The following is a 20,540-nucleotide window of genomic DNA, read 5'->3' on the forward strand; positions in this document are numbered from 1 at the left end:
GCCTCTCTCGCTCCCTCCTCTTAGGAGACAACCCGCACTCTGTCCATGGAGTGTGTGTCTACTTTTACTTCAACCCCAACACCTGGTGGCCTTTCTCTTGCCTTCTGAAACAGCCTATGTATCTCTCTAAATAAATCTACCTTTACTCAATTGTGGCTCACTCTTCAGTTCTTTCCTGCATGAAGCCAAGGACCCACAGCTGGCAGCGCATGTCCCGAGGGGCTCCACCGAGACCTGGGGTATGGCCCTCCTCTCGCCCCACATTAATTTTTCCTACATCACAGCCACTTTAGAAACAGTTTGGTAGTTTCTCAAAATGTTAAACACAGAGAGCCTATACAACCCAGCAGTTTCACTTCCAGGTAGCTACATAAGAGAAATAAAAACATTTGTCCACACAAAGATTTGCACATGAATGTTTATCACAGCGTTACTTATGGAAAAAAACCAAATGTCCATTAATTGGTGAGTGAATAAACAAATTATGGCATTTCATTAAATGAAATACTATTCAGCAATAAAAAGGAACAAAATACTGATATATGCTACAACATGAATGTACCTCAAAAACATGATGCTAACCGAAAGAAGCCAAATACAAAAGATCACATACTGTATGATTCTATTTATAAGAAATTCTAGAATAGCCAAATCTACAGAAACAGAAAATAGATTACTGCTTGCCTGGGGCTGGAGTGGGAATGGAGATGAACTGTTGCACAACTCTGTAAATTTACCCAAAATCATTGAGCTGTACACATAAAAGGAGAAACTTTTATAGTATGTAAATTACCTCAGTGAAGCTAGTCAAAAAAATTTATTACGTATTTGTGATATCTAACAAACTGACTTCCCTGACGCAAAAACTACTCGCTGATTCATTCTTTACTGCTAATAACTTTAACCCAGAGGCTATGCTCCAGGAAGGAGATAACAGGCTGATAATCTCAAAAGAATGGACAGACAGTTCCTCTTGATTCTTTGAGGTTAAGAGGAATGTAGCACCCTGTAAAAACACCCTGATTATTATCACCTTTTCTATGAAGCCTCACTAACCTCATGATGGGCTCACAGTCTTTAAGGTATTAACCTGCTATGACTCCCTTTGCCTGGCAAAGCAATAAAGCTGTTTTTTTCTATCCTCCCAAAACTCTGCCTCTGACTCCCAATTCGGCTATCAGAGTACAGAGGCCAGTTCTGGGACAACAGGGTCCTCCTTGGTACAAATCCTTTCCATGTCCCCCATTTCTCGTTAGTAGGAGATAGGCTTCATTTAGCCTCCTTGACCCTCCCTGAGTTCCAAAGGGCAGATTCAAACAGTTGCTAATTAGAGAAAGGAGGATGCAGAGACAAGGAGGAACATTCAAAGAAACAATAGCACAGCCTTGGGGCAGGGTCCTGGTTCCTCCTCAAGGAATATACATAACAATATCTTTGAGTTCTTCTGCAGGAACTAAGGCCCCCCCACCTGGGTGGAGGATGTTAACTTCAGGTGGAGCACAAGATTCCTGGAGCCCCGCCCTGTTATCTCACCACCAACCAATCAGAAGCCACATACTCTGTAGCCCTCACCTCCAATTTTGCCTTTAAAACTCCCAGAAAACCATCAGAGAGTTTAGGTTTTTTGAGCACAAGCCACCTACTCTTGCTTGGCCTTACAAGAAATCTTTTTCTGCTCCGAACTCCAATTTGTTTTGCCTCACTGTGCCCCTGGCACATGAACTTTTCTTCGGTAACCACTGCAACTGGTTCATTGCTTTTGTAGGTACACTACTGCATTGATACTCTTTTCAACTAAATATATTACATAGTTGGAAGTGGTCTAATACACTGAGTAGACAGATGCAATAATTTCAAGACAATTATTTTATTTAAGTTCCCTTCTCCATAATGACCTTTTCCTAAATTATTGGTGTGGGGCCAAATGGCATGCTTCACAGTCCAATGACCCCTATTTCTGGGTTCTCAGATGTCTGCCTTCGATCTCTCAACAGATAAAGTACAGTCTTCACCGGGCGTGTTTGCCCTAACAAACTAGTAACCCTAGGTAATGCCTAATCTCATCATAGATCAGGCTGGTTCATCTCAGCCCACGTCTCCACCTTATCAGAGTCATATCCCACCGCACTTCACTGACCCTAAACTTCTTACCTCACTGCAACAAATCAAAACTTGTGCGGCACCTGATGTAACCCTCCCCAATAAAATACCTCAGCAACTCAGTGTCCACAGGCACCTCTCTTCTGTGTGGCCACTATTGTCTATAGCAGCGTAACCTAATAAACTCCTTTTCTGTTTTCTTTTTTTTTTTTTTTTTTGGTAAATTCTTTTACAACCCACGACACTGGCCCGCTGTGTCCCCCAATAGCTGGCTATTAAAACCTCATAAAAATTTTCTGCATTATTATATAATAAAGTCCTGCTGACTTATATTTGATTTCATATTTGCATGTGTTGTTGAGCAGAACATTCCAAAGTCAAGTAGAATGAGAGACAATTCTTCCTTGTAAAGGAGTGTCCTGCATGTTATATAGATGGTCCACCTTTCCTGTCCTCCCACTGAATCCTCAAAGCACCCTCTAATTGTGGTCTCCACTAAAGACAAGTTTTCAAAATGCCCCCTAGGGGGCGACTGAGAACCACTGCCCTAGGGGAGTCAACTCAAACGCCCAGGCCTCCCTACAGTAACCACTAGGGGCGTACTAGGTGGCCACAAATGTGTTCCTAGGTCCCTTTTGCACAGCACTTTTAAAAGGCTTAGCTAAACATCAAAGGACAACTGGACAATAAATATAAGCAAAAAGCAGAAGTACAAAAATACTTTGGCTGACCCAGCACAGGGGTTCTGATCCCATTTCCGCCAGCCCAGTGACAGGCTATAGGTTTGGCTCTGATGGCAAATTCCAGACCTGGAGCCTGGCAAGTACCATGTCACAGGCTCTTTGTTTGCTCTTTAAGCCTCAGACCAACTCCTCAAGGAGGGCGCTCCCTTCCAGTCCCACAGTCAACTGCATGGTCAAGTCAAGTCAAAGAGAAACACTTTCTCATTCCATGCACAGCAGAGTAGGTGCTCAAAAAATACTTAGAGACAAACGAATGGATTAACCTCACTAGTCACCTAGAACCTGTCCTTTCAGCTCTGGTTTTCGATCAGAAGATAGATCACTCTTGATTATTGACACCAAGTGACTTCTTTCTCCAATGAGACCCTTCTGCCCCTTAATCACTAGGGTGTGGCTTCACCCCTGGATTAATCTGATTAACCAACTTTTTTTCAGCTTTATTGAGATATAACTGACATAATACTGTGTAAGTTTAAGGTGTACAACGTGATGATTTGACATATATATATGTATGTGTGTGTGTGTGTGTGTGTGTGTGTGTGTGTGTATATATATATATATATGTGATTATCAACAATAAAGTTGATTGAATTAGCCAGCTCTTAAACAATAACCACAGCATACCTGTAAAGCCCAGTGCAGATGGAAAATTTTGTACCTCATGTGCACTCCTATAATTTTTCTCAAGGTACCAAATAGCCAGTCTTTCATGAGTGTTTATTACAGCCATTAGCCTGACAACTCCATGTTACAGACAAGAAAGCTGACTTAGAGAAGTTAAGTGGCAGAGTCAAGTCAAAATCCAGCTCTGTCTCACTCTGAAGCCCAAGCAAGCTCTTAGCCATCACGTCATACAGCCCCCCAGATATTTCAGTAGTGTATTTTTAGTCTTCCGTAAGGTTATAAATGGTCACAGGGAAAATTTCATGATTCCTATTTCTCTGAAACCTCAAAACTCTTCACCCAGAGGTGAGCATAGAACTGGGGCTCAATGTTTGCTGAATGAATGAGCAGGTTAAATTACCAACCACACCCTGCTATTCAAGGCCCTGCTTGTCAGGGTTTCAGAGACTGTTCTTGGTGTCCTTGGTTTGAAGCAAAGTAGTAGTGAACTTCAGGAAGAATGAGGTTCACTCTGAACAGGACTATTAGAGTGAGACCTAATGGAAGGGATTTAGTTGAGGCAACAGGAAGTATGGATTCAAATACTGAACACCTGTGAGCCTGCTCGCTCATTCCTTGCTGTTCTGAGCTTCCATGAGGGGCTGTGATGAGGCTCACTGAAAATCAAAATGCCTGTGAAGGTGTTCCTAGTGAACTGTCAACTTCCATATAGATGGTTGGAATTACTACTATTACTGTTACTCAGTCTTTTTTTCTTCCCTCCAGGTACAGTTGAAGGAGTCTTCTGTTCAAGACCTCTACCTCCACCCTTGCTCTCTTGGGCTGACTCCATTTCTCTCTTGTCCTCTCAAGAAGAGGCAATATGGTATCTGGATAAAACTCTAATTCAAAAAGATACATGCACCCCAGTGTTCATAGCAGCACTATTTACAATAGCCAAGACCAGGAAACAACCTAAATGTCCATTGACAGATGCCTGGATAAAGAAGTTGTGGTGTTCATATACAATGGAATACTACTCAGTCATAAAAAGAATGAAATAATGCCATTTGCAGCAACATGGATGGACCTAGAGATTATCATACCAAGGGAAGTAAGTCAGAAAGAGAAAGATAAACATCATATAATATAACTTATATGTGGAATCTTAAAAAATGACATAAATGAACCTATTTGCAAAACAGAAACAGATTTATAGACATAGAAAATAAACATGGTTACCAAAGGGGGAAGAGGGGAAAGGGATAAATTAGGAGTTTGGGATTTGCAGATACTAACTACTATATATAAAATAGATAAAAACAAGGTCCTGCTGTATAGCACAGAAAACTATATACAATATCTTGCAATAACCTATAATGAAAAAGAATATATATAAACTGATTCCTATGCTGTACACCAGAAACTAACACAACTTTGTAAATCAACTATACGTCAATTAAAATTTAAAAAGGGGGCAAAACAAGAAGAGGCAACTTGGAAGGAATTTCAGCATAGCCACAGGAGTGACTATACAGGATTGAAATCCTTGTGTCATTACTGACTAGAACTGGGATATTGGGAAGTTACTTGACTTCTCGGAGTTTCAGTTTCCTTGTCTCCAAAACTCTTGCCTCAAGGGTTGTTACGAGGACTTAATGCAACAAAGCGTGTAATATTAATTCTAGCCAACCCTCTGGAAGGAGGTGCTACACCTGATGAGTCTTCTCTCTTGCACTTCCTACACTCCATGGACTGACTCTGGACCCTTTCTGCTCCAAATATGCTCTTGCCAAGGTCACTAACAAGCCCTCTGTTGCTAAGTCCAAAGGGTACTGCTCAGCCCTTCTTTGACTTGACTTTTTACCTCAGTTGACACATGGTCCCTTCTAGAAGCACTCTCTTGTTCTTATGATGCCACACTCTGCTGGTTTGGATGTCCTCCCACTTCTTTGGCTGTTCCTTGTCTTTTACAGGTTTTGCCTCCCCTTTTTTTGGGGGGGGGCGTAATTAGATGTATTTGTTTATTATTATTTTTTAATGGAGGCACTGACCTGGGAATTGAACCCAGGACCTTGTATATGCTAATCATGTGCTCTACCACTAAGCTATACCCTCCCTCCTCGCCTCCTCTTTCTGTCTGTTCCTCAGGGTTCTGTCCTGGGCCTTCTAATCCATCATATTCTCTCTACGGAGACAACCCACAGCTTTGATTATCTTCTAGTTGCTTTTGGTTCCAAAATTTCCACCTCCAATCCTGATCCTTCTCCTGGGATGGACTCTTGTGATATGACTCTGCCCTCCAGAACTGCCTCCAGGTGTCTCACAGATATTTCAGCTGGACCATCATGAGAGCATCATCTCTTCCAGCCAAACTCACTCTTTCTCCTGTGATCTCTTTCCCTATGATTAGCACCACTTCCCCCCAGAACCTAGGGCTCATCCTTGACTCTGTCCTCTCCCTGAACCCTTCTTCTCAGCATTTCTCTTCTAAACTATTGAAACATTTATCACTTGGCCTCCTACCCTCCTCCAATCCATTCTCCAAGAAGAACTAAACTAAAATAAAAATGCTGAAGCTACCACTCTCCCTTCTAAAATCCTTCAGTGGTGCCACACTGCCTTTTAAGAGGGCTTATGGGACCTGGCATCTTTGTTCCAGCCTCATTTCTCACCTCTCTACTTGGACGATATGCTCCAATCACATTTCCTCTAATAGACCACACTCCATCTTGCCTCTGCTCTCCCTTCTGCTATGATATTTTCCTTTTCCCCTTTCTTGGAAAGAATAACTACTCTTGGGGGGAGGATATAGCTCAAGCGCTAGAGCACATGCTTAGCATACATGAGGTCCTGGGTTCAATCCCCAATACCTCCTCTAAGAATAAATAAATAAGTAAACATAATTATCTCCCCTCTCAAAAAAAAAAAAAAAAACCACTTTTTCATCAAGTCCTCAGCCTTAATGTCCCTGCCATCACTACCATTTTCCTGACACCTTTGAATGAGCTGGGTACCCCTGCTATGTGCTCCCCAATTCACACATTCGATGAATAATAATTGGGCATCTACTATGTGCCAGACACTGTTCTAGATCCTGGGAATACAGTAATGAATAAGCTGCTCTAGGGAGTTATGTTCTCCCTAGTGGGTGTGGCAGACAAAACAGATAATTTCAGGTGGCCATGAGAACTAGGAAGCAAAATAAAGGGGTAGGGAGTGCTGGACAGAGCAAGTGAGGGGCAAGGGGCAGTGGTAAGAAGTGTTTGGAGAAAAAGGTTGGGGGTCAGATTCTGCAGAGCCTTGGTGGCCACAGTAGGGAGTCTGAATTTTGTTCTAAGATGGAAATTCACTGGAGAGTTTGGTCCAGGGAAGTGACAACATGAGATTTACATTTTTAAAAGATCACTTTGGCTGCTGTGTAGAAATCAGACTAAGAGGTAAGTGCCAAGGCAGGGAAACCAGCTGCCAACTGCAGTCTGCCATGGCCTAGCCCCCTTGTTCTACATTCTTTCTGCCCTAGAATCCTCACAAAGGTTCTTCCTTTAGTATGCATCATTCTTCACCTCCACTTAGCCTAGTTAATGCCGATTCATCTTTCTTTCAGAATTCAGCTCATATGTCATTTTCTCTAAGAAATTCTTCCCTTTCACACAGACACCCACCACTCCTGTAACACAAGATCACAGTCCTTACATTTCCTTTGTAGCTCTTATTACCATTGCAATTAATTGTACAAACGACTTAATATCAGTTATAGCACCTGGCACCGGTCTCGTGCTCACTGAACACCTGTCAGATGACTGATAAAATTATATAGACCTTCTTCCACTCCACCCCTCAAAAAAGCAAGTGGGTAGAGATGATTTTAAGACTTTTTTCCCCTCTTCTTCATTAGTAAAATACGACCATCCCTACAACTAATAATAATGATGATAAAAAGGTGAGGTGCAAACGCAGGGAAGGGAGCGTTAAGATCCAAACGGTGCAAAACCCATTACGCCTACCGTCGGCGAAGTGAAACAGCAGCCCCAACCGGAGGCAAAGGGAAATCCCAGCGCAACCAGCAAAGCTGGGTGGACGGAGTGAGACAAGGAAGCTCAGCAGAGCTGGCGCCAGAGATAGGCTTGCAGCCCCACCACGCGCAGCCGCGAGACGCATAAGGCCGGCGGGGCGGGGCGGGGCGGAGCCTCGCTAGGGAAGGGAGACACCCCTTAACGCTTCCAATCGTCAGGAGGCGGGACGCAGGTGCTTTCTGCACGTCTTATTGGCCGTGCTAGGGACGGACTGTTTCCGTGGACCAGCTGTAGCCCAAATGGGGCACAAGCGTATTCGGGGGTCTACGCGAAAAGAGGACGCGGGAAGCGAAAGGCGCGCATGCTCCTCGGTGTGCACTCGCGAGCCGACCCTAATGGGTGGGGGTAGATTGAATTCCGTCAATGAGTCCAGCTCACGGAAGCTGAGTTGCATTCTTGAGTTTCCTCCTGTGGGAGCCTCGGGATAGGGAACATTCAGTGCCCGGAAATTGCCCCGTTGGGAACCCTATCTCCACTCCCTCCTACCTCATCTTGTCGTTCTGGCAGGCCGCGCCCTAACCCTTCCTGAGGCTGCGTTGTTATGGTGGTGAATTATTCAAGAAGCCTTGCAGCCTGACGCCATCTATGGGTAGTGCCCCTCCCTACCCTCTTCCTTTCCTGTAGGGCCACACGGTTATCTCCAAAATCGTAGGTTCCGAAGCTGTTTACGAGGCCTCACTCTGCCTTTAGTAACTTAATGAGTTTGTTGAGGACCTACTGTTAGACCCAGTGCGATGAACAAGTCCCTGCTCTGTGGATCCTGCGTTCCATGGGAGGACACAAACAAAAACAAGATAATTTTAGATAGTGATAAGTATTCAAAACAACATGGTGGCATAATAGAATGAGGAGTGCTCAACAAGGTGTGACCGGAACTAAGACCTGAATTAGGCAAAGGCAACAGCTATAGGACACAATGTTTTGGTGAAGAGCTAGCTGGTGCAAAGGTCCAAGGCACTTCGGCTGGAGCAGAGAGTGGATCAGGTTATACCTGACCAGTCTCATAAGGAGTTTGGCGATTATTCTAAATGCCATGGGAAGGGGGAGGGTAGAGCTCAGTGGTAGAGCGCATGCTTAGCATGCACGAGGTCCTGGGTTCAATCCCCAGTACCTCCACCAAAATAAAACAAACCCTAATTACCACCCCCCATAAAAAGTTGAAATTATTTTAAAAGAAATAAGTAAATAAATAAATACAATGGAAAGACATTAGATTTCAGCAGAACTTTAATGTGACATGGTTTCTTATCACTTTGCTGAGTGGAGAGTGGATTATAGGAAGAATGGAAATAGATTAATTCAGAGGCTGGTAGAGAGGGTAGTGGTGACTTGGGCTAGGTAACTGATGAGAGATGGATGAAATTCAGAATAGGATTGGATGTGTTGGATGAGGGAAAAGAAGAAATCAGGGTGATCCCCAAGCTTATGGACTGTGCATCTGGTTGAGTGCTGGTGCTACTTATTGAGATGTGAACACTGGAAGAGGAACAGGTGCTGGGAGTGGGAATCAAGAGTTCAGTTGTGTCCACACTGAGTCCAAGACACCCATTAAACATCCAAGCAGAGATGTCAAACTGGAGGTTGGAGCTCATAGAGGTCAAGAAGAGAGTTATCCACCAACACATAGATGGCATTTAAAGCCAGGTATCATGATAGGGCCACCTATCACAGAGTGGGGTAGAAAAGAGAAGGCCAAGGGGAGAGCCCTGGGGCCCTCCAGTGCTGAGCAGTCCAACAGAGGTGTGAAAGCTGGCAAATGATACCAACATGGTAGAGCAGAAGGAAAAACAGGAAAGCATGATGTCTTCAAAGACAAAAAAGTGGAAAAATTCAAGAGAAAAGAGGCTGATTATCTGTTTCTTAGAGGTCAAATGAAATGCAGGCAGAGAAATGGCCACTGGGTCCAATACCTCTTTGGTTACTGAAAACTTTGTCAAGAGCAGTGCCTGGGGAGAGGGAGGGGAAGGAGCCTGATGGGAATGGGCCGGGAGAGAATGGATGTTCAGGAAGTGGAAGGAAGAGAGAAAACGTCTGCCTATGAAAAGGGGCAGAGATACCACGTGGAAGCTGGATATAAATACCAGTGTCTTGAGAGTTTTTGTAACTATGAGCAATGCTAGAACAGATTTCAATGGTGAAAAAGAATGATCCAGAAGAGAAGGGAAAATTGAAATTTATTGAAGGCTTACTCAGTGTGTTAAGAGCTTTACAAACATTTGTCCTCACAATGTTGTACGGATTAGGCAATTCAGGTTAAATAACTTGCCCAAAGTCATGCAGCTAGTGGTGGCAGAGCTGAGAGGCCACCCAGATTTTTCTGACTCTTCATGCCTCACCACCCCACGGCACAGGCACACAGCCCCCTATGTTTAAAGACCTGGGACATGCCTTTGCCCTGGCCACAGGGCCCCTGGTGAACCAGTGAGAGTTACTCTCATGCTGAGGGAACAGGACTTTATTTTTCCTCCTCCAGTGCTTTAAGCAGGGGCATCTTCCCCCACAGCCTGAATACCCATGCAGCACAGGACAGAAGCTCTCCCAGGCCAGAGGGGCAGAGGCAAGCAGCAGGAGCCCGTAGAGGTAGGAAGGAAAGGGATACTTTTGGGGGTGTTCAGCAGGTTTCTTTTTGTGTCAGCCAGTGCAAGGGAGTGCTGGGGGCTGCTGGTCCCAACCAGCTGGTGCCTGTGGCCCCAGCGTTCATCTGGATCTGTTCAGTGTGGCAGGATGCCCAGGTCAGAGCCCAGTCTCCCGGCTGCCCCCATTGAGGCTGAGGCTGTGGGGGCGGGTACCACGCTCCAGCCTCCTGGCAGACAGGAGGCGCCTCAGGGAGGAGCCAGAGCTAAGGTCACCACAGCTGCGAAGATGGAGGCTCTCTCGGCCTGGCCGGCCCCACGGGCTCCGGGGCACCTAGATGGGGCCACAGGAGAGAGCATCAATGTGGCCTGACCTGCAGCTCCAGGCTTTTCTGGGTGTCTTCCCTGGCTTCCATAACTACCTGCTTATGCCCGTGGGCTCCATTCCCATTGGGGTCCGGGGCCTTCCTGGACATCTGGAGGAAACGAGTGACCAAGCCCCGGCCTGGCCAGCTGCCCTTCAGGTCCCCCAGGGAGTGAGCAGGTGCAGGGCCCGAGGGCAGGGGGACCTTCCGGAAGGCGGGCACAGGGCGCCTTTTCTCGGCTGAGCGAGCACGTAGCAACTTGGGGGAAGGGCAGCGGGCTAGACGGAAGAGGCAGGCTTCAGAGCAGAGCCCTGGAAAGAGAAAGAGGGAGAACAGGTGGAATGGGAGGTGCAGAGAAGGCCAGGCAGCACTCCCCTACCAACCACAGGGCTGACCTGTGTCTGCAGAGGAAACGGAAGCAGCTTCTTCCTCAAGCACTTTGGTATAAAGGTCCCTGAAATCAGCTGGGAAGGAGAGGGAGACAGGGACTAAGTGGGAGGGCTCAGTAGACACGCCCACTCCTCTCGCAGCCCTCCTGAGAACTTAAGCGCAGCTCTCACACTCCAGTCCCAACCAAGGGGGCATCATCTCTGCCCACCTCTGCCAGCAACTAGATGATACAATCCACCAAGACAGGGACTAAGGCGCTATCATTCACTGCTGCCTCCTCCCTGGCACATAATGGTAATGGTGAGCACTTCTGTGCCAGTGCCAGGCATTTGACCTGCATCTCTCCTGTGGTTGAGGTACTATTATTATACCTGTTTTACAGGTGAGAAACTGAGGCTTGGAGAGGGGAGGTAACTAGCCCAAGCTGGGAGCTGTGGGATTGGGTTCCAAAAGCCAAATCCTTTACTTTTAGCCACTAGGCTATTGATGTGTTTCTAGAAGGTGACCTAAGAAGTGTCTACTGCAGGAGTTTCACCTTTTTTTCCTCCTCAGGGACCTCCACAATGTCCCAAATCCTAGCGGGCATCACTGGCCCTCTAACTCCAAAGGTTGGCCCTCTCCCAGATCTTGTGGTGGGGGCTCACCGGTGTCGCTGGAGGTGGTGATGCCCGGGTCACTGTGGGACCGTGGCAGCAGCAGCAGCGGTGGCGGGGGAGCTGGGTGAGGAGGCCGGTGCCCCGGTGGGGTGAGGGAACCTGAGCTGTCGCTGAAGCGGCGAGCGGGGGCTCGCGGGGGAGGGGCCGCAGCTGGCCGGCTGCCTCCCCTGGGGACCCGCCGCCTCAGCTCCGGGAAGCAGGGCCCCACCCAGGGCGGCCAGCCCTCCAGCCGGTGGCAGCTGCGGGCAGCTGTGGGGGCACCCAGTGGGGGTGGGGCCTCGGGGGCGGAGCAGGAGTAGGAGCGGGCAGCCCTCGGGGGCCGCCGGGGCAGGGGGCTGTCTTCAAAGGGGCCCCGGAGGCCGCAGTCCAGGCTGAGGCAGTAGCCGGCACGGCTACGCTGAATAGAGCGGAAGAGCACGTAGTCAACGGAGCGTACGGAGCCCTGCAGCTCCAGCAGGCACGAGTCCTCCGACGGGCTGGAGCCCCCGGGGAGGTCACCGATGGCTGACAGCACCAGAGACCCGCTGTCCATGGACACTGTGGACGGCAGGGGCTGCTGGGTAGCACCAGTCTGGCCAGGCCCAGGTGGTTCCTCTTTTCTCAGGCCCAGCCTCTAGGGGGCCACCCTGCCTCTAGCTTTATCTCCAAGGAGACAGGCACGTCCAGAATTCCAAGAAATCTCAGCCATCGCTGTCCCTCAACCAACTCATGCTCGTCTCTCCCTCTTTGCCCCCACCCAGCCCTGCAATCCCAGGCATCGCGGCCCTGGTCCACCCTCCCCACTTTCTACTTACCATCAACAATGGAGGCCACTCGCTCGCAGATACAGGAGCCATCATGAAGCTGAGGATCAAACAGAGTGGCCTGCAGAAGACACAGGGGTCAAGGGTCCAGCCATACAGGCTGATATGGCCACCCCATATGCTGGACAGAGCTCTGGAGACCTAGATTCCAGGCCAGCTTTGTCACTTTGTCCACGTCACTTATATGGGCCTCAGTTTCCACAGCTGTAAAATGGAAATAATAGGTCTTGCCCCACCCATCTTACCAGGCTCGAGGGCAGATCAAAGATGACAGTGGATATTCTCTTACCATACAGATCACGAGAACTAGTATTATCTTTATCCAGTGACTGCAGCTCACTCAGCTTTGTAGGCTCTATCCCCGGCTCCCCAGCCCACACCAAGCCCTGCTCTCACCTGGCTGTCTCCTCGTAGCCCCATGACGGCCTCATAAGAAGGGGGGCAATCAGTAGGGTACAAGGGCACCGGGCTGTCCATGGAGCCATTGTAGGTAATGCTGGCAGGATGAGGGAGAGAGTTAAAGCCTGAAATAAAACTCCTACTCTGCAAAGAGCCCTCCCTACCAATCCAGCTGCAACCCCAGTCCCCTTCCTTAGTTTCCCCAACAGGATTCTGCCAGGCCTTACCTCTGTGCATCTGTTTCTGAGCTGCAGGTGTACTCTGGGGGATAGTAGGGTGGTGGGGGCACAGGCGGTACAAATTCCTCCAAGTCCAGCATGGTGTGTAGGAGCGGGGCTGGGGGCGAGGATGCACAGCCCAGAGGCCCCAGAGGGCCTGAGACTGAGCGCTCAGGGGCCAGCTGCTGAGGAGTAAGCAGGTCAGCAAGCCTGGTTTCTGGGAATACAGCTCCCTGGCTCCCAAACTCCTGTCTCATCTATGTTTTCTGGCCCCACCCCCATCCAGGAAGGACCTCCAGCTCTGGCCCTACGCATCTAGAAATTCCTCCTCTTTATGGACCCTTCTGCACCCAGAATTGCTATCTGTCCTCTGTCCCTCCCAGATCAACCCCTTATTCCCACCCCTCATCCAAGACATTCTTGACTCCTCCCAACTTTTAGTTCTACTCTCCAATGCCCCAGACTTGCATCACAAACTTTTCTTACTCCCTGTCATTCCCCTCCTCACCCTCTGTTTTGGAATCCCCCCCAAACATCCCTGCAATAGACATGCCTAAGAGGTGACCCACAGTCCCTGGTGCTCAGAAGCCAGCACTGTAGCCATCGCCCCTCAAGCCCAGATCCAGCACACTCACCCCTGCCCTCATCGTATCTTCGGGGCCTTGACCCCTCCCCGCTCACCGTGTGCACAAGGTCCAGGGAGAAGATTTGGATGCAGCAGACAATAGCAGAGAGGGTACAGATTATGGCGGCACAAATGGTGAGCCCACAGACACTAAAGAGCAAGTTCTGGGGAAGCGAGAGAGAGGAAGAGGGATGTGAGAGGGGCCTGGGGTTAGGTAAAGCCCACATACTCTAGGCCTGTGAGGACCTCAGGAGGGGACCCAAGGGTTATAACCAGGAGGATGGTGGGAGAGGAAGGAATGGTGGAGGTGCGGGGGTATGCTCACCTTGAGGGCCCCTCGGGCTTCATCACAGGTAGAGTTAGGGGCAAGTTTCAATTCCTGCCCAGACTCTGGACAGGGCCGGAGAAGAGGAACAGGGGGGCAGCACACACAGACCTTTCCGTCCTGAGTGGGAGTGAGAAGGGTGAGGCAGCCTGAAACAGGACCAACCCAGGTGTCCTGCACACCTCCCCCAACCAGTGCTCTCAGGCTCTCCCTCTTCAAATCTCACCAAGGAGCACTCTCGGAAGTCTCGGGCCAGCTGAGCATTTTTACAGGAGAGAACAGAGCCAGCCATGCTGAGCATGACACAGAGCACCGAAAGCAAGGAGAAGAAGGAGATCTGGTGGAAATAAGGCACAGACTTAGGGCTGGGACCCCAGGGGTAGCCTCTACTGCAGATGGAGCCACCCTCCTTCACAGACATTTATGCCTGGCCAGTGTGAACGGGAAAGCCAATTCCCTTCTTGAGGGCATAAATGGGCACCCCCTCAGGTGCTGGGCACCTGCCTCCCAGTGGGCACCAGACCCTAGCACATACCACTAGAGTGAACGGCCGCTTCCAGGACACAATGCCAACCACCCCGGAAAACGCCAGCTGGGGACAGAGTGAGCACAGGCTCAGCCTGGCAGGGGAGGCACCTGAGTGAGCCCCTCACCACGGGGTGCACCCAGCTCTGTAAAGAGGAAGAGGACGAGGAGACAGGAGAAGCCAGGATTTGGACTGGCAGCTGGTGTGGAGGGGTGGGGCCCAAGGATACTCCCCCACCCAACAACTGTGCACCCAACTCACCGAGAATCCAGCCCAAGACGGGCAGGACCTCTTGACGCTCTCGGTGGTGGTGACGGAGGAGGCCACCATGCTGAAGGTGACCACCAGGATGCCCAGGAGCACCTGAGCCAGCCCCAGGGTGAGCAGGGCCTGCAGCCAGGGTCTGTGGAGGCGGAGGTGGGTAAGGCCCCGGGTGCTGGGCCTGCTAGTCAGCGAGCGGCTGGAGTCACTAGGCGAGGGCATCATGCCTGCCGCCCGGTTGTCTGCGCCTCGCTCGGCTCTCCCTGGTGCTTGGGAGCATCTCAGAGGCGCCCAAGGCCCCGTCCTTTCTCCTCTCCACCCCTCTCGCTCTAGAGCCCACCTCCTCCCTGAGTCCCCTGGGGCATGGCCCAGGGACTCCAGCTGAGGAGGCGCCCAAGGGAGGGGCGTCACGGAGGGGCCGCGGAGTGCTCCCTCTCCACCACGGGCACTGGACGGGCACCGTGCCCGGGATGGCGATGAGGACGCGGGGGCACCGGCTCATTGCATCTCCCTAGGGAAAAGGGGCGCCGAGAAGGGCCGGTCCAGGAGTGAAGTGAGGGCGGCGGTCCGGAACCCAGGGAAGGGTGGGAAGGGTAAAGGCAAGAAGGATGGGAAAAAAGTCTAGAGTAGAGGGGAGGATCGGCGTGGGGTGACTCTAGAGGCGCGGTCGGTGTGCCCTCAGAGTGTCCAGTGGGATCCGAGGCCGCCTGGTGGGGAGAGGCTGCGGCGGCGCCGTCTCCTGGGTCGTCAGCCCCGCTCCCCTCCCCACCATGCTCCCGCTCGCCCAGCTCGGGCTGCAGCAGGTCCGGGACTGGACGCGGGGGATGGGGATGGGACGGTGCGGGAGGAGGGGCGTGGCGCGAGGGCCGGCGCGCGGCGCACTCTGGGAGCTGTAGTCCCGGCAGAAGATCGTGTGGGAGGAGGAGGGCGGGAACCGTCCGTAGGGTCAGCCGGTCGCCGCGGCCTATCCCGTGAGCAGCTTGGGTCCCTGCCTCTCCCCGGACCCAAGTCCGGGCTAACAGTTTTGGCGCTCACTTCAGCCCTGCCCAGCCTCTCAGGCCTCTGGGCCCCAGCTAAGTACCCAGCAGAGGCAGCGTCTTTTTCACTAACGGAGAGGGGTGGGGAGCTGAGCTCCCTGGCAGATCCACAATTCCACGCCCAACCGTGGACTTCCCTCCCTCTTCCTACGCCAGCCAGCGGGCTCTGCTGCCCTGCTCCCAACGGCACTAAGGACAGACCCGGCCTTCCCTCTGGAGTCCACATTCTGCTTCCACTCCAGTCCCCTCCACTTTCTCTTCCGATTAAAACTCCAGAAACGGGGATTTCCAGTTCCACTTTCTTTTTATTTAAATAACCGAAGCAACAGCCTTGGCACAGCAGAGGGAAGCTGGGTTGGGGTGTGTAGGGGTGGCAGCAGTGTGGCCTTATGGGAGGGAAGCAGTGACTGGGTCACAGTGGGACTCCCTACACCTGTAAGTCAGGTTCAGCAGTCACAGCTGTGGGATTGGGGGCACTATAGCGGAGACGTCAAGCTGTGACATCTCACCAAATCCCAGAGACCTCAGGGATGGGGGCTAAGTCAGCTCCCTCAAGTGGCAGGGCCAGGGCATCCCAGTCAGGGGTCATGGGGCCCGGAAGGCATTCTCGGCAGCCCCAGCGGCTGCATTGGCAGCTGCGGTTCTGACCGCAGGGTTAGAGAAGACACCAGCAGCAAATTCTTGTTGGGCCTTCTGAAAGCTGGCACCTGTGCGGCGATACAAGGAGTGGATCTGCAGGTAGAGAAGGCACAGACTTTACAGCATATTCCGGCCACTGTTGCCTGCTCCAATCTAACACCATCACCATCACCATCACCACCACTCACCAGCCTGCGGCTCTAGCTTTTTCTTCTTGGCTCCCTCCCAGCATACAGACACACACACACACACACCCCTCCCACAGAACACCCACCTCCCGCCAGAGGCCCATTAGCTGAGAACCCATCCATCAGCTTGGCCCTCCCCAGTTGCTCCTGAATGTTCCACTCAGGCCCCTAGGGACATATGATCTCACTCTCCTGGCCCCACCTTCAACACAACCCCTCACCCGCTTTAGCATCACAATGCCCAGCACAGCAATGCCAGTGAAGAACAGGGCAACCAGCAGCATGAGCACAGCTACAGCCGTGTTGGTCTTCAGCACCACCAGAGCAGAGATCCAGCCACTGTTAGGAGGGGAAAGTATATGGAAGTGATGAGGGGCTGCTCACAGCTGGGTCTCTGTCCTTCCAGCTTCTTCACATGTCGCAAACATGCCCTATTCCCACCCATTCCACCAAGGGCCGTTTCCCTAATCAGTCTGGCAGCTTTCCATGCACCACAAACCCAAACTACATCTGTTCTATTCATGGTTCAATCCCAGCTTCTGAACCACTGGCTTCTAGCTCTCCAAGCTCCTCCAGACATCCTGACGCCAAACAGACCTTTCTGTTGAGGATTCTCCCTCTTCTTCAACCATTGGTTACATATGCCTTCTCCAGGAAGCCTTCTCAGATTGACCATATGCAGCCATCTTTCCCCTAATCTATGCCTGTCTAGGGTTCCATCTGTGCTCTCTCTATCCTGGAGTATGTCCTGTCTTTCTTAAACTAGCACCTGCCAAGGATAAAAACCACGTTTCCTTTTTCTGAACAACTCCTACGTCGGTATCCAGTGCTGACTTGGACTAGAGGAGCAGGAGGAAGGAGTGAAGGCAAATGGCAGCCTCACAGACCTGAACCCCCAACCTGGGATGCCAATGGCCTGGAGGACAAACAGCACATCCTGAACGAAGAAAATGAAGAAGAAAACGAAGAAATTGAATGAACTGTCACTCCTGCAAGGAGAAAGGATAGGAAGGGTAGGATTAGAATGAGGGCTGGAGGAGCCAAATGGAACCCATCCAAGTCCCCTCCCCGCCATCATCCCCACCTCCTCTTCTTACCGGAAAGCCTTATACATGGGGCGGTACCAGCAGACAAAGGAGCAGGGAGTGAAAAGGAGGATCCAGAGGATAGAGAGCCCAAAGCCTGAGCCATTGCTGGTCTCCACACAGAAGCTGGCCAGGCAGGCAAGGAAATTCAGGAGAAGAGCCAGAGTGCTGCCTAAGGGTCGGAGGGAAAGGACAATGGGTCAGTAAAAGCTTCTTCCCACAGAAGCCACCCCACCACCCTCACCAGATGTGGCAGAATAAGGAAAAGGCGGCAGCCTTCTGCCTTCACAGGACCCTCAACTCAACTCAACAGGGGAGACAGAACTAGCACGTCTCAATCACATGTGATCCCCTTTGTTTAGACATTTAAAGGATTTAGTATACAGTTATACCAGAGGATGAGGGAAAGGGGGAGAGGATAAGAACATACATTTCCCAGAAGGCTGAAGAGTAAGTTCTAAATACTATAGAAGGAGTAATACTGGAAGATCCTGGAGAAATTAGCCTTAAACTCAAATACTGAGGAAAGGTGAAGTGTCTAGTTCTAGGTGAGTGGGCTCCAGAGAAGAAAAGATATACAAGTTACTACTTGTACTTTTCCTTTAAAAAGGCTTCTCACTACTCACACATCCAGAGGTAGTACATAGTGGATACTGTCTTCTGAAATTCTTGGGGAATCTCCATGGAGATGTCCTGGAAAAAGCAGGGCTGAACTGGGCAAAAAGAAGGTAGAGGGGGCCAATTGTTCTGTCGAGCTGTAAGGCACAAAGAGAGCAGGAGTGAGACAGAGGCCAAAAAATTACCCCCCTTTCCTTCTACCCTCAGGCCCTCTCTTCTATTTCCAATTCTGGGTTCAAGGAGACAAGGGTAAGTAGCAAAACTAACATTAATAGTGGGTTTTTTTTAAAATTGAAGTATAGTTGATTTACAATGTTGTGTGTGTTTATAATGACTTACAACTTCTAAGCACTGTGTCAAGCCCTTTGTATAGATGACCTTGTTTAACCCTCACAACAATCCTGTCAAACAGGTACAAACATTATTTTCACTTTACAGGTGAGGAAACTGAGGCACTTGAGATTAAGTAACTTGCCTAAGCTCACCCTTAGTAAGCGACAGCGCCCAAATTCAAACTCAGCAATCTGGCTCCAGTGCCCATGTTCTTAGGTCCTTTTTTGAAGCTTCACAACTGTCAGATGCCCTCCCCCAGTGTACCAGGGATCCACTTACTAGCTGTGCCCCCGAGGGCAGCATGCTGCAGCTCTCGCTCCCTCCGGTCCAACTCCTCTGCCTTCCGGTTGAGCTCCTCCTGCTTCTTGAGCAGCTCAGCTGTGGCTGCCGCAGCTGAAGCCTGCCCAGTATGAGCAGAGAGAGATGTGAGTCCTGAACCACAGGGCGGGCCTTTCTTCCCAACTCCTACCCACACATCCCCTTTACCTGGGTGCTGTAGGAGCCATAGTTCTTGGGTTCTGTGGGGCTGAGCTTTCTCGAGGACTGCAATGGGGGAGCCGAGGGGGGAGCTACCGGAACAGGGGCAGGAGGCTCATAGGTTGGTGGCGGCTGTGGAGTTTGGAAAAGACCTTAGGGAACATCTAGTTCCTCGTAACACAGGAATCTAGAGTTTGCCTGAATTCCTTTAGACCTAGAACTCATTACCTAAGGCAGCTGCCCCTCCCTCAGGTGTTAGAAAGTTTGTATCAGAGAACTCTTATATGACCTGCAGCAGCCCTCGTTACCCCTCACATCGAGTTCCTAAGCCAGGACTCAAATACTCATCTACTTCCTTAACTTTTAAAAATTCTTACCACTGAGACAAACAGGTGTATTCTTCTTTATTTCTTGCCTTCTAATTGTACACCTAAGCATAGTTTGTTTTCTTCTCAACTGTAACCAGTCCCATTCCTTTTCTTCTCCAAAGAAACCTCCCTAAACAAAGTCTTGGTTCAGGCCAAGCCAGACTCCAGGTCCTCCCAGGACCAACGTTTAGAGATCCAACTGGATGGATCCTTGGCCCTGGTGTCTTCAGAAGGGTTAGGCATCACACGGAAGACTGGCCTCTCCCAGGAAGCTAAGCCTGCAGCAAAGTCCCGTGTACCCCAAGAGAGTGGACTTGTTGGCATACCCTACCCTTCCTGGCCCTCCTGTGCTCTTCAGAATCTCACCTCCCGGGTCTCAAAAGGGTTGTAGACATCAAGCGTGGCATACTGCGGGCTGGGTCGGTGCTGGATCACGGCTGGGTCCTGAGGGCAGAGAGCTGGGGCTCAGCTGGCACCTCGTGCCTCTAGGGGAACTCACAGGGGTCTCTTTCCAATTGCCCGTGGCTCGAAGGACTGCAACTTGGGGGCCACGCTGTTGTCCCAATATTTGCCCCCAGTCCTTCACCCCACACTGCCAGTACCAGCTCCTTAAGGGGCAGGGCCCGCCCCTCCAGGGTGCTCACTGGTCTGGAATCACCGTCACTCCCACGTGGCAGCCCTTCCTCGGACCAAATGTCGCGATGGGAATACAAGTTCGCCCGACCCTCTAGAATCGAGAAGTCAACCCAGCTACCCAAAGGAGGCCGGCGCAAGTCACCTGAAAGGGGTTGTCAAGCTCGCCGGGCTCGGCGAAGGGGTTTCCACCGTCTCTGCTTTGAGCCATGTTTGCAACTGCGGCCTGGGCCGCCGGCCCCCTGCCCTCCACGCCCCTGCCGCGGCAGTGGCGGCGGCCGTGGTTCTCAGAGCTCCCTCCGCTCCGCTCCTCTCGGTCCGCCCCGCTTCTCTGTGCACGGATTGGTTGTACCGACCGGAAGGGTCACAAGGATTCCCGCAGCAGCAGCGGGTCGCGCCTGCGTCTCGGCTAAAGGCAAAGAAGGAAGTGCCCCACGTGACACCTCCAACCTAGTCTCCCTGGCCAAGCACCGCCCCTTCCCACGTGACTTCCTTCAAC

General features: G+C 50.8%; 2 protein-coding genes across 5 annotated transcripts; both read right to left on the reverse strand.

Moving 5' to 3' along the window:
• Positions 1-9,679: 9,679 nt before the first annotated feature.
• Positions 9,680-15,513, reverse strand: ENTREP3 (endosomal transmembrane epsin interactor 3). 4 transcript variants are annotated; one of them, XM_074349538.1, is made up of 12 exons: positions 14,664-15,512; positions 14,412-14,468; positions 14,103-14,213; positions 13,877-13,996; positions 13,608-13,715; positions 12,936-13,111; positions 12,706-12,805; positions 12,301-12,370; positions 11,495-12,043; positions 10,856-10,924; positions 10,518-10,771; positions 9,680-10,429 (listed from the first exon to the last, which is right to left on the reverse strand). In XM_074349538.1, exons 1-12 carry the CDS (start codon positions 14,886-14,888, stop codon positions 10,256-10,258), a joined length of 2,013 nt encoding a protein of 670 aa, XP_074205639.1. In that variant the 5' UTR covers positions 14,889-15,512; the 3' UTR covers positions 9,680-10,255. The 4 variants fall into 4 exon arrangements, with proteins under 4 accessions (XP_074205639.1, XP_074205640.1, XP_074205642.1 ...); XM_074349539.1 differs by having other exon boundaries at positions 12,936-13,108; positions 14,664-15,511; XM_074349541.1 differs by lacking the exon at positions 14,412-14,468 and having other exon boundaries at positions 14,664-15,513.
• A 472-nt stretch (positions 15,514-15,985) lies between these two features.
• On the reverse strand, positions 15,986-20,474 carry SCAMP3 (secretory carrier membrane protein 3). Its single transcript, XM_010953944.3, has 9 exons — positions 20,187-20,474; positions 19,775-19,852; positions 19,050-19,172; positions 18,843-18,963; positions 18,239-18,367; positions 17,625-17,784; positions 17,415-17,516; positions 16,749-16,866; positions 15,986-16,432 (listed from the first exon to the last, which is right to left on the reverse strand). The coding sequence occupies exons 1-9, from the start codon at positions 20,250-20,252 to the stop codon at positions 16,286-16,288; spliced, it is 1,044 nt and encodes a 347-aa protein (XP_010952246.1). The 5' UTR covers positions 20,253-20,474; the 3' UTR covers positions 15,986-16,285.
• Positions 20,475-20,540: the final 66 nt, after the last annotated feature.

The sequence above is a fragment of the Camelus bactrianus genome, chromosome 21, assembly GCF_048773025.1.
Source record: "Camelus bactrianus isolate YW-2024 breed Bactrian camel chromosome 21, ASM4877302v1, whole genome shotgun sequence".
Lineage (NCBI taxonomy): Eukaryota > Metazoa > Chordata > Mammalia > Artiodactyla > Camelidae > Camelus > Camelus bactrianus.

Bases quoted from the DNA above. Each gene is read 5' to 3' on its own strand.
- ENTREP3 (XM_074349538.1), bottom strand. From the start codon at position 14,888: ATGATGCCCTCGCCTAGTGACTCCAGCCGCTCGCTGACTAGCAGGCCC. The intron at 10,925-11,494 runs GTGAGCCCCCAC...TCTCCTTCCCAG, and splicing joins CACCACCTCCAGCGACACCG to CTGATTTCAGGGACCTTTAT. The intron at 10,772-10,855 runs GTCAGCCCTGTG...TTCTCTTTCCAG, and splicing joins CGTTTCCTCTGCAGACACAG to GGCTCTGCTCTGAAGCCTGC.
- SCAMP3 (XM_010953944.3), bottom strand. From the start codon at position 20,252: ATGGCTCAAAGCAGAGACGGTGGAAACCCCTTCGCCGAGCCCGGCGAG. The intron at 18,368-18,842 runs GTAAGTGGATCC...TGTGCCTTACAG, and splicing joins TGCCCTCGGGGGCACAGCTA to CTCGACAGAACAATTGGCCC. The intron at 17,785-18,238 runs GTGAGTAGTGAG...TCCGACCCTTAG, and splicing joins TATGTACTACCTCTGGATGT to GCAGCACTCTGGCTCTTCTC.